Genomic DNA, 16,607 nt, shown 5'->3' on the forward strand with positions numbered 1-16,607 from the left:
AGGGGATCTTTTCTCATGCTCCTGATCTGTAGGTCCTGAGCCTGGCCTCACAGGGCACTGGCAATTGAAACTTGCATTTGGGACACCTATAACTGTACTGTGACCATGTTTGTCCATCAGCCCCAGCAGACATTCCTAGACGACGGCAGTTCACCTTGGTCCTGGCATGCTGTGGCTATCTAGTCACAGCCTGCAAGAGAATGAATGGGTAGCACGCATCAGGGCCTCAGGACTTCCCGCTTAGCAGAGGGCCATACTGCGAGCGTCATGAGCTCATCTGCAGACTGAGGTGGAGAAGCCGACACTGCCAGCTGTCTGTGCAGTGTGCTCCAGAACTCTTAGCTATTAAGGAACTAACGATTCACATCACACGGTACCGGTGCTTTTCCTTCCTCCCCTCCCCCTCATGCCCCCCCCCCCAGTACACAGCTTTGTGGGAGATGTCCCGCAGTACCTACGACTGCACTGTGAGAAACAATGTGCACAACAGTGTCAGGAAACATTCGGTGTCAGGAATATTAAATATGATGTGCTGGACGTGCAGTTCCCCGAGTGAGGGAGGGACAGGATTCATTAGAGTCTGAAGCATTTTGTTCTGTCTTTCCAATGCAGATGTGGAAGGGAAATGCAAATGACAGAATGAGCTTGGATTCTAGCAAAGGCCCCTGGGGCATGGGAGGGGGATGAATGCAAATATGAGTTTGTGAATGTTATTACTAGGAGCCTGGCCTCTGTTCATATATACTTTGTAATCCAAGGCTTTCCGTCCACCTACCCTTCCTGCTTACTAAGGCACCGAGAGCCGGGGTGGTGAAGAAGGCAGGAAGTGGCCTGTTAGCCAAGAGTGGTTTAAGCCCCATGCTGCTGTTTTTAGTAGCAAGACCTCTCACTTCTGTGGAACCTTATTTTCCTCACATAAATGCAGACCAGCATTCCTTGCTCAGAGTTTTAAGGGAGATAAGCACAGAAGACAATACTGAGGTGCCAGCATCTCAGCTCAGTGACGGCTGTTGTGGGGAACAGCTAACAGCTGGGTGAGACCCCTGCACAGGCCACTGCTCTGATAAGACGGTGATATGTGAAGTCCAACTTTGATATAATGTAAGATGCTGCCTTTCCATGAGGACTTAGCTTCTTTACAAATATCTTAGGACCTCTGGCGCCTGTGTAAACAAGGAAACAGACAACAGCAGGAGAGACCGCCCAAGGTCAAGGCAGAAGGTAACCCCTGAAGACCATGACACCATCCCGGCTTTACCTTTGCAGGCTTCTCCTTGCCACTGCTGCTGGTGGAGCTCAGTGACCGCATCCTCTGCTCCTTCTGCTCCTCCACCTCGGACTTGAGATGCTCAATGTGCACCAGGTAGGCCTGCTCCTGGGCTTCCCTGGTGCTCAGCTTCAGCTCCAGGGCCTTTTTCTCTTTCTCCAACAGGTAGAGCTGTGCCTTGAGCTCAGCCATCTCCTCCTGTAGAAGAAGGCAGGCACACAAAGCCAATGAGAAGCTTCCACTGTGTGTGCGAAGGGCTGCCATGGCGAGTGGGTGCAGAGGAAGGCCTGGCTAGAAGCCACGGGGACACAGTCCAGATATGACTCCAGTGCTGGGGACAAACTGACTGTCAGCACAGGTCGTCTGTATGAAAGGCTGATAGGTAGATAAACCAAGTGCTTTGTCATCCTGCGGACTAGAATTGCTACATGGGTGGAAATCAGAGAGGCAGACTTCTAGATGCTTTAGGTCTCCAAATGGGCACACATGCCTTGGTGAGAACCAGTTCTCGGGCATGAAAAGGCTGAGGTGCATTCACCTAGGGTCGTAAAGGAAACAGCTCTGAAAGGAGGTCTCACTGGTCTCCTTCCAATCCCTATTTCACTCCCATGGCACTTTATATTCCATGTCATTCTTGTCACTCTGCTGCTGAGCCAGGAAGGTGGAGGGATGCTAATTATAATGGCCTCTGCTCCGGAGAGGCCAAAGGAAATTAGCAGGAGTGAGTGGTCCTCCACTGGAAAGGACCCATCAGCTAAGTCCTTTTGTTTTCTCTGTGCTGGGAATTGAACTCAAGGGCCATGTGCTTGCTGAGCCAACCAGAGACAGATGACTTCTAAAATTCTCCTAAAAGTGTTAACTGGTGCTTTTCTGTGAAGTAAGACAAGAACCCAAAATAGAACAGAAAACAGTGGCAGCCATCAAGTCCCACCCCCCCAGCATAGCACTGTTTGAAGAGTTCACAGAAAGTAAATCATTTAGTCTTCTGAAAGAAAGGGAAAGTAAGGGAGAGTTGGAGGGTGCCAAGGCTTGTCCTCCTTGTGGGTAGACACACTAGTTACTGTGCTCAGTCAAACCGACTTTGCTATGATGATCAGACACAGCCAGAATGGAAGGTGTTTTCACCTAGGTAAGCAAAGACTCTTGAAGTACTCCCTGAATAAAAGACTAGGGATATATGTAACTTGTCATGTCTTCAGGGTATGGCTGAGAAGAGAAATACGCTTTTTTGAAAAATCAAAATGCAAGCTCATATGTGGATGGCACAAGAATCCCCATGCCAAAAACATGAAAAGTGAATACCTGACCTCTGCAATCCACTGGCTACAAAGGACTAGGATAGCCCGAGCCCTGGGCTGAGAGACCCCACTGAGAACATGGAGACATATGGAGACAGAAAAGCCACTCTGAGGGATGCATGGTTAGCATATATTGTTTTAGTGTTTGTTTAAGACAAGTTGTCTCTATGTATCAGTCCTGGCTGTCCTGGAACTCACTCTGAAGACCAGTCTGGCCTTGAACTCACAGAGATCCACCTGCCTTTCCCTCCTGAGTGCTGGAATTAAAGATGTGTGTCACAGCTGCCGCCACCAGTGGCTTCATTAGCTTGTACAATGGAAGTGACTTAGCATTTCTGGGAGCAGAAAGAAAAGAATATGAAAAGCCAGAAAGCAAGTATCTCCAACAACTGACGGGGTAAAGGAAAAGGATCTACCAAAAAAGACAGGATGTTCAGAGAGAAGAGTGGATAATATAAGGAAACAAGGTCATCCTGAGAGGGGTGTGTTTACTCGAGAGCATTTGTATGCTGGAACAAAATGGTGAATTCCAGCATAGTCACAGACTGGTGAAGACATTACAGAAAACAAGATGGGGTTGATTGTCAGCATTCCAGAAGCACTTCAAAAAAATCTCCAAGGTGAGTGCAGTGTAATTCACATGGCAAAGGCAATATTAGAGCATACACACACACACACACACACACACACACACACACACACACACACACACACACACACCTACCTTTCCTTGGACAAATTAACAGTAATCTGTCACTCCACACATTGGCTGAACTATAAAAAGGAAATGTTAAGTCTTTGGGTAAAAGAAAACATGACGTTTGGAGTACAAAACAGAAAACAATCTAAATGGCTCATGTCACATGGTACAAGAGTCTGCAAAAGAAGCTCCTGGCTAGGACAAAGTCACTATGAGTATGTATTCAGGGCCAACTTCATGGGCAGTCCCGAGAACTCAGGCAGAGGAATGTGAGCCCTGTGAGCTGAGAGGCTGGATGGAGAAGAGCCAAGTGAGGGGACAAGGCTTAGTACCCAGGAGGGATGCCTGGATTCCCACATCTCTTCCCGCTGCCCTGGGCCTGGCAGCCCAGTCCAGAGCTGAGGACCTGCACCAGCTGCTCCAATCAACCTCCCCTTGCTGGGGCTTGGTTGCGATGCAGGGACGGCTACATAATTAATTGCCAATGAAGGGCAATGGCTTCCCTTTCTCTAGAAATGCTGGTAGGTAGCTCAGCCTGTGGGTGAAGAGCCCAAGATTTTGGCAGGACCCTGGCCAGAACTGTTCTGTCAACTTTCATTGGAGGGCACCAGTTCTAAACAGACAGAGCTCCTTAATGCCCCAGAGTGACAGGAAACCAGGACTTTTTTGCCGATTGCTAAGCTGGCTTTGCATTGATCTCCTCCTGTTTCAGCTCCCACCAGCATGGATGACCCAACAAGGGCTTCTCCCACTATTGAGATAAGGGATCATCATGGTCAGACAGAGGCTGCAGGTCTAGCTTAACACTTGACAGGCAGGTATTGAGTTGGGGTACTCTATAGCATCCTCTGGGATTCAACTGCCTTTCCAATAAAGTCCAGCCCATAGGACTTCTACACAAATGAAAGCCACCCTTCTCCACAGAGGCTGGTTATCATCCAGACAGAGCTAATTACTAACTGAACTCTGTTGCCCTGCTCTCAGGACCCTGTGAGGTATCCCCCTAAGTGGGCCCAACAAATGAAGCACACCTTCATGGCCATCAGCTCCTGCATCAGCACAGCATTCTCCAGGTCCAGCCTCTGGCTGTCGCCCCTTGGCTTGACGTCATAGCTGAGTGGATCGATGTGGATGCTCTCCAGCTCCAGCATGGTCAGCTTGACAGCAGCTCTGTCGTTCTTCAGCTGCTGGATGTAATCCTTCAGCCTTTGCTCATCTTCTTTAGTGAACTCCGTGTCACAGCTGCTGGCTGTCGAGCTGGTGGTGCTGAGGGACAAAGAGAAACACCACATTTCCAAGTCATCACCACCAGACCTTGTCTCCTCTCCCCAACATTATTTAGGGGGCAGTCCAGAAAAAAAATAAACACACACACACACAAGATGGATGGATGGATGGATGGATGGACGGATGGGAACCAAAAATACATTTTAGATCATGATGTAGACTATAAAAATGAATTCTGAGATACTAATTCCTCAGAAGTAAAGGCTTGTATACAAAGCTGCTTCCTATAATAATGTGATATAAGGTTAAGTTTAGCATATGATGGAATACATCAGAAAGAGCAAACAATGTGAACATTATGATAATTGACAATGGTAGAGATACAATGAGGAAAGAGATAAACATATATATACATATATTATAAAAACAAGTGACATTGGGGATGAGGATTAAAAAGGGAACTATAGAACCCATGTCATGTCCTCTAACTTTGGGTGTGCACATGTACTCCTAGCACAGAGGAACTCTAGAGAGGGGCAGAGTTCCTGCAGGGGTGGAAATCGGAAGGAATGATACTGGAAGGAATATGGTATACTGACAACTCCCAATGCTTAGTGTACAATGAAAAGCCAGTGTGTATAACATTATAGCTTGTTGAAAGTGGATGTCTCCCTCCAAATGTCCACAAGATATGCATTGTGACAAAAAGTAAAATTAAAGAGACCCAGGAAATATGGGGACAGGTTTATTATGTGAAATAGCAAAGAGGAAGGCCTGTATGATAATGTTATAACCCACTAGACCTAAGGGAGGCAAGAACGAGGACCCCGTGGATATTTGGAGGGAGGCTGATCAGGGCTAAGCATAAAGAAACCACAAAACTCCCAAACAGCAAGCTTGGCCAGCAAGAAAGAGATATGGCCAGTGCAGAGTCAACCAGCTGACAGCCAACAGGAGAGCCAGCCAGCAAGCAGGTCTGCAGGAGGCCACCGGGTGTCACAACACTAAGGGCTTATAAAGATAGCACCTTCTCTGGGATAAGAATGAACGATACTTTAGGTGCTTGTGAGAGCAGCCACTGGCCAGACTTACATGTTCAGAACTCTCTGGATGGTCTCTATGCTGAGGAAAGGTATAAGGAGGCAAGGGAAAAAGCAGCAAGGAGGGGGCCACTCCCGCCACTGGGGGAGATGGCGGAAGCTTGGAGTGTGTGTGAGCAGAAAGAGTGGGGGAAAGAGAAAAACAAGGGGTCACCATGTGTTCTGCTTTAGAATAAGAAGGAAGTAACACCACCTCCCAGCCGGAAGCCTCAGAGCTGCTACCCCCAACCCCTAACAACCAGGTATGCTGCTTAAGGAATCAGGGCAGATCTGCTGCATGGGGTATGCTAGGACAAGTCCTGCCGAATCAGAGCCACTCACACAGGTCTGCAAACCGTTCAGTGGCAGGTGTGCCACACATCTGACCCCTTCAGGTAGGGCCCACCTCCTGGCACTCAGCAGTGGAAGAGGGATAGAAGGCTAGTAGTGTTCCCCAGGTGAAGGAGCAACAAAATTCCCGCCAGCTCAGGTGGCGGCCTTGTTCACTAGGCACTGCACAGGGTGGGGTACGGAGATTCACACAAGGAGGCAAGAGGGACTGCCAGACAGCTGGGAGGAGGCCTCAGTCTCAGCAATGAAAGCTCTCTCCACGACACCACCTTAACTCAGGGTACAAGCACTCCTTTCATCAAAAGTTATTTACCAAACCTAATACAGAGAATCACCAACATCCGCGTGCCAGCCACCCACATGGCACTTGGACGTATTATCTCCGGATTGCTAGTTTTGGAACTATGACACTGGTAACAAAAGCAACCTTGTTAACTTTTATTTCAAATAGAAATTACGAAATTCAAAGAGTTCAAAAAGCGAAGGCTCTCTAGCTTTTCTGTCCAAACTAAAGACGTGGTGTGGAAGAATTTCTAGTCTGTGGGCCTAACCTGCCCCTGTGGTTTCAGCCTCACCTGGGCTTCTGTTAGGGTGCCACCCCTTTCCCCTACACCCACAGTGTCAAGACTTCTGGGAGTGGGTAGGGGTTGACAACAATCTGTCCCTACATGCTGTGTCTGCCACCAGGCAGCAACAAATGGAAACTCAGCAGATCACTAACTGGCTGCCCTCACAGTTTTGTAGGGGCGGGGCTGCAGTGTGCTAAGCTGCTCAGATGGATGCTCATCATTGCTGGCAGGCCTCAGAAGCCAGTCACACCTGCACAGCCTTCTTTTAGCATGGCCCAGCCCAGAGGGAATTGCCCAACTTATCTGGCTGCAGTCAATAGGAACACTGGTGGGGAAGGACCAGCTGGTGGTGCCCATCCCATGTGCGTTCTGGGTGAGGAATGAGGACAAGGGACACTTTCCTGGCAGCTGAGTAAAAGATACCCACTACCGGCCTCAGTGGCCTCCCCTAGAGGTCAGACGCCCCCGCCACTATGCAGAAAAGCTGCAATGGAGGAGAAGATAAGAAATTGGTTCTCCATGGCCTCAGAGAATACCCAAACCCATCTGGAAGGACGGTAGTGAGCAGGGAGTATCGGGTTTCTTCATCTGCTGGGGCCTGGAGTTGGTCACTGGCCAAAAAGGACGGTTTAGTTTCTATTGTCTTTGCTATATACAAAGAAAACAAAGTGCAGAAAATCCCAGTCCACAGAGCTTACCCGGCTGGGAGCTAAGAGTTTTCCCTGTTCTACCACAGAGAAAGCTGAATTCCAAGGCAGCCCATGCCCAGCCACCCTAGCTCCCTTCTCTCCCTTCTAGGGTACCAGCAGGGAGCAGATCAGGCGAAGGTAATTACAATTCTGCTTCATGTCCTTAATGTTCCACAGCCCAATTGGATTATGATGATGGTAAAAGGAGGAGAAGCCACTGGCCCTTCCTCTGGCCTCCTGGGGGCTCCTGTTGGCTGCTGGGTGAGGGCTAAGTTATCCATTACCTCTCCCAGCTTGGAATGCAGGATGAGCTCAGCTGTCAAGGGGAATAAATCACTTTCTACAGGCAGCCTGATCCAGTCTATCCAGAGCCTGGAGGTACTCTGAGAGCAGGATGGGAATGGGGGGTGGGGGGTGGAGGGGGTATTGCAGATGAAGAGCCCAGGCACACTCAGCTATACATGTCTATATTTTGCCCTGGATTCCTGAGGTACTAGACAAGAGCCATGGGTTTCTTTGGGCAACCCTCTGCTCTGAAGGAGCTCCTATCAAGATAGCTTAGTCTGCAACAGCTAATAATTGCCAGAATGTTCTTCTGCAAACTCACTGCTCAAGCTGCCAGCCACAGTCCAGGAGAGGTGCATGATTGCCAGGCTCAAAAACAAAAACAAACCCCTGCCCTCTGCCTACCCTCTGCCTATCCTGTCTGTTGTCTGATACAGCTGTTCAAACTAGCTCTAGATGTCAAATGCCATTTCTTCTGTTCCTGTGCACTGCGTGCCACCTTTGATTTCCAGATGATCCATCCTGGTCACTAAAACAACCAGATGGCCCCACCCAAGTAGGTTTTTCTTATGTCACAAACAAATCAGATAGCCTTGATATAAATGCAGGCTGTTGGCTGATTTTCTGTCATCTAGGTCAGCACAGAGCCACGGAGGCAGGACACTGAGCCTGATACATGTGACTGCTCATCTGCAGGACCTGCCACTCAGAAATACGACAGCCCTCTGCCTTAAGCTGGCATTTATCTCAAGCATATAGCCTTTCAATCAGGACCCCTCTTAAGCTGTTTTACATATTTCTGTCCTTTGCAACCTCAAATTTTAATTGATAAAGCCCCAGGGCTATTACGGAAATCTATCCCAAAGCATCACCCAGAGTCCTGGTGGGAATAACAGCATGGAAAACTGTTAGGTTGAGTAGTGTACATTTTGTAATGCTAGGACTTAGTTGTTGATTTTAAAAGGGGGTATACGGATTTGACTGGTACCTAAAGTTAGGTGTTAAGAAGGGGAAAAAGTACAGGAAGCATTTCCCATTTCTCCTGTAATCACATAACTGAAGGAGGACAGTGACTAGGACTGGATCAACATGTCTCAGCTGCGTGCTGGGGCTCACTAACACTGGCAAGCATCAATCCCCTGCATTTTCAACACTCTGCCCTGATACCTGGGGGGGCAGGGCCTCTCTTTTTCTGAAAGATGGCAGGCACTACAACAGCCAGTCCCATGTGACTCTCATTCCTTGCAGCTTGCTGTTGCGGGTGGCAGAGACCTGGCCTACCTGGATAGCGGCTCCAGGACATCACTTTTGCATCAGGAAATGTTTCACTTGTCTTATCCGTTCTTCCCCAGGAAACTTTACCAACTGGAACCAGTACATAGGGTGCAGGCCAGGCCCTTCTGGTGCTCCATTGCAATTTGGGCATTATGACCCAGACAGCATGGCTAGCCAGCCAGCATCCTAGGGTACCCAAGGCAGGAGGAGGCTTGACAGCCAAGCCGAATCACCCTTCACAGATCACATACTCCCCTGTGCCTATTTCATACAGGTACAAAAAAGCCCCCATTCCGATTTCTAGGAGGGTACACTTGCTATGGCTTTTCTGTGCTTTCGTGGGCCTCAATCGGTGAGTACACTTTCACAGAATGAGCAGAAAACAGTACAGTGCTTGACACAAAGGGTAGGCTGCATGCTAACACACACCTCCACTCACTGACAATCCAGTGCATTTGCCTCTGTGCTGATGTGTTGATAAAGCTATGAAGGCAATCAGCATTGCTGGCTACTCCATCCATTAAGACATCCCTGCTTTCCAATGACTCTGTAGCTGTAATTTTAAAATGTGAAATGTTTTCCTTTTTTCTTTCATGCTGGGGTCCCACCAAGGGCATCAGCTGAGAGGTCACTATCATGTAGATCCTTTTTGCTGGGTGACTAACCCTCTGCTGCTCCTTCCTAAAGCCATTAACCTTCTTGTCCTCCGGAGCTCTCATGCCTCCAGGGACATGACCTGAGCATTCCTTCCCTGACACCTTGGGTAGCACTGACTGATACCCTCAGTGCATGTCTTCCCAGGTGGTCACAGTGGGAGGGAGGGGCTGTACTGGGACACACAAAGCCCTGGCTCACAGAGAGCTCCATTTTCCTAGGACAGTGTTTGAGCCAGAATCCAAGGCTAATAAATAAAATTGAGCATATTATAACCTGATGGTTAGGAACTTTGTTCTGAACCGATGTTTATCATAAAACAATCCAACTCTGCCTGTTCAATGTGTGGAGAGTCACAGGAATGCCCCACGTGGTCTTCTGTATAAACTGCTATGACAGGACTGGGAGGGGAGGTGACATTTTAGTAGAATTAGAGTTAAAACCCTGTGCCTGATGGACGATACCTTTGAGACTAAAACTGGTTCAAGAATGCCCTCCCCCGCCCTTTGCATGCATGTATGGGTATGAGCATGTTTGCATGTATTCAGGTGTCTTCCTTGCCCTTTCCCTATCCCCTGAGCACTAGGATCCTAGGTTGGCTATAATGCTTGCTCAGCATCTCTATGGGAGCTGAGACCTGAACTTTGACCTGCACCTGGGTCCTTATGCTTATGCAGCAAGCACTTTACCCACTGAGCCAGTTCCTGGCCCTAAATGGCCACTCTCTCTAGTGAGTGAAAACACACTCTGTGTCTGAATTTCTCCCAACCCATAGAAATACAAGCTGGCAATTACATTTCTCAAGAAAATGTTCTAACAATCAAGCTTACCTATACTTCAAATATCTCCTGTAACAAATATTCAACATAAGTTTTCCACTAACAGAAGGCTAGAGAATTTCTATTCCAGAGTTGTCTCTAACTGAGATATAAACAACAGAATTATATGCAAGAACATTCATTAATTCAATAGCAGACTCTTGCTGAACAGTGAATACCCACTTACACAGAAATTACAGATTATAAATACCGGCAAACATCATAGAAAAGAGCATAGGCTTCTGTATTTAAACAGACGAATACGTTTTAAGGGAAAAATTATAACCTATATTCTGTCACATAAGACAATTTCTGCTTAAGCTTGGAAGAAATAAGCCCCTTATGTTTGTTAGCAACTGGCTAAGTGTGGGATTATGACTATATTCCCTCCTGGGACATGGTCCAGTCTGTGGAGATGGATACATCGAGGTAAGTGGTTGAGAGAGAGGAGTATCAAATTTCTTTTAGGCACCAATAAAACATCAGTACGTGTGCTTTGGCATTGGGCATCCCAATGATCCGTATGTAGCTCCCATCACTTGCATGCAAGCAGGCTGGCTTATAATGGCATGGGATCTAATGCTGGGGGATGGGAGGAATACCGTGCATGATGCTGAAATTCTTGATTTCCCTCTTAGCAGGCATATGCTCTTACACAAGTCACACACACACACACACACACACACACCTCTGAGCCAAGTTATTCTCTCCTGTGGAAACAGGGTAAGTCACCCTTGGCTTTCCATTTGTCAAAGTCCAACAACTGCATTCCAGCCGAGAACTGACATGTAAGGGGAGGGAGAGCATTACAGGCAGTAAGTAAGCTTTGGTGACATGAAATGATAATTAAAATAAAAAAGCTATAAGGGGCTTCATTCTGGTGCCCTGCCCCATCCAGAAAGATCAGCTGCACCAGAGAGACACATGCTTAGAGTTTCTCTGCTGCTTCTAAGAGCCCCCTCCCCCCTTTACAGATGGCAATTTTGACCTCGGGTTCACGATCAAGTGCCTGCCTCGGTGACGCTGTAAATACACCCTCACTTGATGAAAGAGATGAAAGGAGATGAGAGGACAGTCTCTTGCCATAGGAGAGCTTCTGAAGGTGAGTGGGATCTGGATCCAGCTCAAGGTAGGCTGGCTCTGTAGTAGTGAGTCTTAGCCACTTCAGGCAATTCCCAGAAATAGAGAATAATAAAGACACAGGACAGAATGGCACAGGGGGAGGAGCATCAGACAGCGGGTAGCTTCATTTTCCATCTCCATCATTCACAACGTGTCCGCGTGTTCTACACTCTCTACACTCCACAGCCCTGTCTCTCCAGACTGTCCTTTCCACATAACAAGGCCTGCCCTCACAGCTCTGCCTCCTCGGATAGGCTGTCAGCATGAAGCAACTCAGCCTTATCCAAGGCGCCCAGTCCCCTACCACGGGCAGAGGTCCCAGGGCGGAGCACCGTGTGAGTAGTACCTGGTGTGGCTGTTGGAGGACAGGCTCTCCCAGGGATGCACACTGCAGCCGGCCACGGCGAAGGCTCCCCCGCAGCTACCATCCAGCTTCATGAGCAGGGCTTTGGCGGCATTCTCAGCAGTCTTCCGGCAGTCATGAGCCCGCTTGAGCATCTGAGTGATACTCTCATCCCCTGACTGGTCTCCTACATCACAGAGAAGCCGATGGGTTACTTGAGGCAGGTATGAGTCAGGAAAGCCCAGGTTATGCTTCTGTAATCGATTCCCCATCCCTGAGAGCTTGATGAGTAGGAGGACTGAGGATGCCCTGCCCTCTGGGCTAGTCAGATAACGGAGAAAGGGTTATTCCTCTGTGCCGGCACCATAGTCCTCATGGACAGTATGATTGATCTCCACCATCGGTGTAGAATGCTAGCATGTTATCTTTCCACATTTCCAGGTTGCTGGTATCCCTTCCCACTCAGGCACATGCCTCCTATACATGGGAACTTTATGAATGAAGGCTGGGAGAAACTGGGGCAAAATGTCACATTGCCACACATCAACAGCACTATCAGAGGTACATGCAGGGACATAAGTTGTCTGAGCTGAAACTGGAGCATTCTCTGTATCAATACCATTCCTCTCAGTCTGGTCAAGGTGACCAGCTCAGATGGCTGCAGAAGCTAGGTGACAGGGCTAGGCCGGGACACAGGAGTATAGAAAGCAAAAGCCAGACAATAAAGTTAGCCCCTGCTCAAGATGGTCACACTCTTGGTGTGGTTTTTAAAACTGTGAGGGAAAGGTAGAAGTATTGAGACATTAAAAATCTCAGTGAGGTTTAGAGGATTGTCATTGTCACTAAAGTACCTGCCACACCAGCACAGGGACATGGCTTTAAATAACCAGTAACCATGTAAAAGCTGGGTATAATTCTAGCATTAGAGAGGACTTGGGGAGGAGAGAGGCAGAGCCAACCTGACCAAACTGAGGATTGTAGTGAAATATTCACCCTGTCCGCACCTGTGGCATAGACCACGCCCATGGTGGATGGAGACAGGGCCGGATGTGACCTGAGGGAACTAAGGCTGAGGAGGGGGTTCAGAGAGCGCTCTTGCTTGCAGCATGGAGACAGGAGCACTTCCAGAGGCATCCTTGGGACCAGGAACCTGCTGGTGTTCACCTGTCTATGTTGTGAGTTATTTCTCCTTGAATAAACATCTATTCGGCCTATTTGTTTCTCCTGATTCTTATTAAACATCAATAGAGGCTCTCCCGGTTCAGTGAAACAACCTGACCCCACCAAAAATGTAAGGCAGTGGTGTGTGACCTTAATTACACAACTAGGGAGGCAGAGACAGAGGCAGGCAGATCTCTTTGTGAGTTCAAGGCCAGCCTAGTTTACATAGAGAGTTCTGTTAGCCAGGGCTATATATTGACATCCTGTCTCAAACATTGATTGATTGATTGATTGATTGATTGATTGATTGATTGATTGATTAAGAGAACATGATAGAAGATGACACCTAACTCTGACCTTGACCTCTGGTTTCCACATGCATGCACACAAGAGCAAGCATACCCACCCATGTAAGTGCATATACCAACTCATAGGAACATGGACATGTACTATACACAAACAATCAAAACTGTTCAAAAGCAGACCACTGGCCTGCTTTGTAAAAAGCACTCTTACAACTTAAAAGAAAAAAGATAGATAGATAGATAGATAGATAGATAGATAGATAGATAGATAGACAGACAGATAGATAGATAGGAAAAAGAAACATTGGGAGAGCAGAGTGAGAAAGAGGAAAGAAAAGGCCAAGCTGAGAGGCTCTTCATAAGATGACAACTACCAAGCACAAAATTACTACATATGATTCTACAGTAGTGGGTCCATGTTGTTGTCCACTTGCCACACCCAAGGAGTTTCTAACAGGGAGTAAACTCTAACAGAGACCAGGAACTTTGGACGACAATGTTGTCTGGTACACCTGTTATTTATAATGGAGAAGGTTGTGCATGTGCATGGGAAATCTGTGTTTGCTCCTCTCAACTTTGCTGTGAAAACTACTTGTGGTGGTTTGAATAAGAATAGCACCCATAGGTGCATGTATTTAAATGCTTTGTCAGCAGAGGTGGTATTATTGGAGAGGATTAAAAGGGTTGGCAGGTTTGGCCTTGTTGGAGGAGGTGTGCTACTGGGCTGAGGGAGCTTTAAGGTTTCAATAGCCAAGCCAGGCCAAGTGTCTTTCTCTCCTTCCCTCCCCCTGTATCCCTGTTTCTTTTGGATCAGGATGTATCTTTCAGCTAGTGATCCAGGGCCATGTCTGCCACCAGGTTCCCCTCTATGACGACAATAGACTAACCCTCTAAAACTGTAAGCAAGCCCCAAGTTCAATGCTATCTCTCGTAAGAGTTGCCTTGGTCATGGTGCCTCTTCATAGAGATAGAATAGTGACAAAGACACTAAAGAATAAAGGCTTCAAAACAATAAAAAAGCCGTGTCAGCCAACAAACCACTGGCTTGCCATCCATACAACCCAGATCTGTATTTCTCTCATGAAACTTCGGGTGGTGAACACTAAAAACATAAATGTGGTTGGGGTGAAGTGGCAGAGGTTGGACTACACTCAGCTTCTTCACCCTTTGTGTCCACGGCTGAGCCCTGAAGACACTCCTTTGGTTTCCCAAGGTACAGTCTGAAAACAACTGGGCTAACCCCTCTCAAATGAACATAATGAGTGCCTGTGGAGTCAGTGATAAACAAAGACAACCACAGTAATTGACACTGTCACAAGCTAGCTCTTGCTTATATAGCACAATGGGCGGAGTGATAGGTCAACTGCCACAGTCAGCAGGTATGAAAATTAGGCAATGCTTAACACTGTGGAGAACAGGGATAACGCTCTTTGGTATGGTAATACATGCCTCAAACTGATTTTCAGCCATCTTTCCCATTTTCTTCTTTCCACTAAGGATTTTACATACACCTCACCAGTTGAACACTCTCTGTACTCTGTTCGAAAGTAGGCTTGGTATCATTGTAGGTGGAGATAGCTTGCTTGTACAAATTACACTTGTCTGAAAAAGCAAAGGATGGAGCTTGCCGTTAACTAACCATAGAGATCTGGAGGTCTGTACAGATAGACAGGAAGTAAGATGGCTGGGACAAGAGAGGCTATAAGCATGCAGAAACAGGAACTCACTCTCTTTTCCAATGGGAAGCTAATGAGGTAAAGGTGGCTTTGGCTTGCTCCTCCTTCTCTCTGATCTCTCAGCATTTTCCTATATGTCTGACTCCAGGTTTTTATTAGACCAATTTAGAACTCCATTTACAATTGTATAGATGCATACAGGACTTACCTGGGATGTGGGAGATATCAACACTTAAACTATTATTGCAAATGGTTTAAATGCTGATTTATTTAAGCCATTTCAACGCCTATGAAGTAATTTCCCTGTGTAGACACTGGCCTAAAAAAGATGCTTTTTGCTCATGGAACAGGTTAAGACATCTTGTGATACAAACTAGAACATGATTGATTTTTTTTCCTCCTTTAATTGATGGTTTTCTTAATACATATATAAAAACACTTGGCAGCAAGCCAAGATCATTTTAGGATCTGTTTCATATGAGGAGTAAATTTTTATGGTTCAGTTAAAAGACCCTGAAAAAATGAAGTTTCTAATGGAAATGTTGGCAGAGTTTCTGCTTCTGGGCTGGGTCAGGTGGTGGGGATGGGAACAGAGGGCGGAGTGGAGGAATAAAGGGTGGCCTCCTATACCAAGGATAAATGCTCTCTTGTTAGAGAGCCTGGGTATAAGAACGGAAAGTAATGTTCCACTTCTACCCATCTTCAGGTTTGATGGTGATACCCGAGGGCATCAAAGTCAAGGGAGGAAAGCCCCAACTGTCCTTACAAAGGTGGCAACAGAGAGGTGGCATGGATGGGGCTTCACTCAGGAGGGTCTGGGGAGTAGCCTCTGTGGTAGTGTGTCCTGGAGAGTTAAGGTCAAAATTGGACACATACAACCATTAATGAGCTATCCATCCATTATCCTCTCCTTTCCCATGCTTACAGCTCAAAGCAACTTCCCGACAGATAGTCTGGTGGTCAGGCATGAGAACACCCAGCCTGCCCATACTGACCACCTTGGAAGGTTTGGAAAGCACTGGGTCACTGGGTCATTTGAGTTTAATTTTAAAAAAGTGGCACAAGAGAGAGAGATGTCATGCGACATAATTCAAGTGGATTTTTTTTTTCTAATTAGGGAAAGGGATCATAAAACAGAGGAAGTGGGAGATCAACCTTCAGGGACAGGAGCCTCAGGAGAGAGAGAGAGAGACAGAGAGAGAGAGAGAGAGAGAGAGAGAGAGAGAGAGAGAGAGAGAGAGAGAGAGAGAATGAGAGGTAGGCAGGGCCCTTTTCAAAGGGAACATAGTGAATGTGCACAGGTGGTGCTCTTAGTGCTGCAGCTGAGGGTGTATCCTGTCAGAACCCCAAGGACAGGCCAGTGCAGATGCCTGAATACTAACTTTTGATTTTATGGATGTGTCATTATTTCTCCCAAAAGGCTGTTTCTACAAAGCATAGGTGAGCTTGTGTGCAGGGAACACTAAGGGTACAGCAAGCTCCCTTCCTCTCCACCACTGTGCTGTGGTTTCCTCACACCAGTGCAGGCGCTGCACTGTCACTGGCTGAGTTTTAGCCACTTGGGGAAGAAGCCTACATACAAGCTCTTTCTAATCACTGTGTGTGTTGGCGCCTTTTACATCACTGTGAGCGCTGCCACTCCCTCTGCCCCTACTGTCAGCCCGGAAGAGTCCATTTCCTAAGAGTGCTTGTTTGTTTGAACTTGTCTGTGATCCTGTTTCCACTCCAGCTCTTGCTTCATTCCATGTAAACAGTTTACCCACTCAGTCATGAGTGGAAATGGAAAAC

General features: G+C 47.3%; 1 protein-coding gene across 2 annotated transcripts in view; it reads right to left on the reverse strand.

Moving 5' to 3' along the window:
* The window catches only part of Mcc (MCC regulator of WNT signaling pathway), a 339,919-nt gene that overhangs the window by 14,880 nt on the left and 308,432 nt on the right, over positions 1 to 16,607 (reverse strand). For both annotated transcript variants that reach the window (XM_051201036.1, XM_051201037.1), the window contains 3 exons: positions 11,681 to 11,864; positions 4,297 to 4,531; positions 1,259 to 1,465 (listed from right to left, as the gene is read on the reverse strand). In XM_051201036.1, coding sequence (XP_051056993.1) covers positions 1,259 to 1,465; positions 4,297 to 4,531; positions 11,681 to 11,864 — 626 coding nt within the window. The remainder of the gene's footprint in view (positions 1 to 1,258; positions 1,466 to 4,296; positions 4,532 to 11,680; positions 11,865 to 16,607) is intronic.

The sequence above is a fragment of the Phodopus roborovskii genome, unplaced genomic scaffold (genome assembly GCF_943737965.1).
Source record: "Phodopus roborovskii unplaced genomic scaffold, PHOROB, whole genome shotgun sequence".
Taxonomy (NCBI): Eukaryota; Metazoa; Chordata; class Mammalia; order Rodentia; family Cricetidae; genus Phodopus; species Phodopus roborovskii.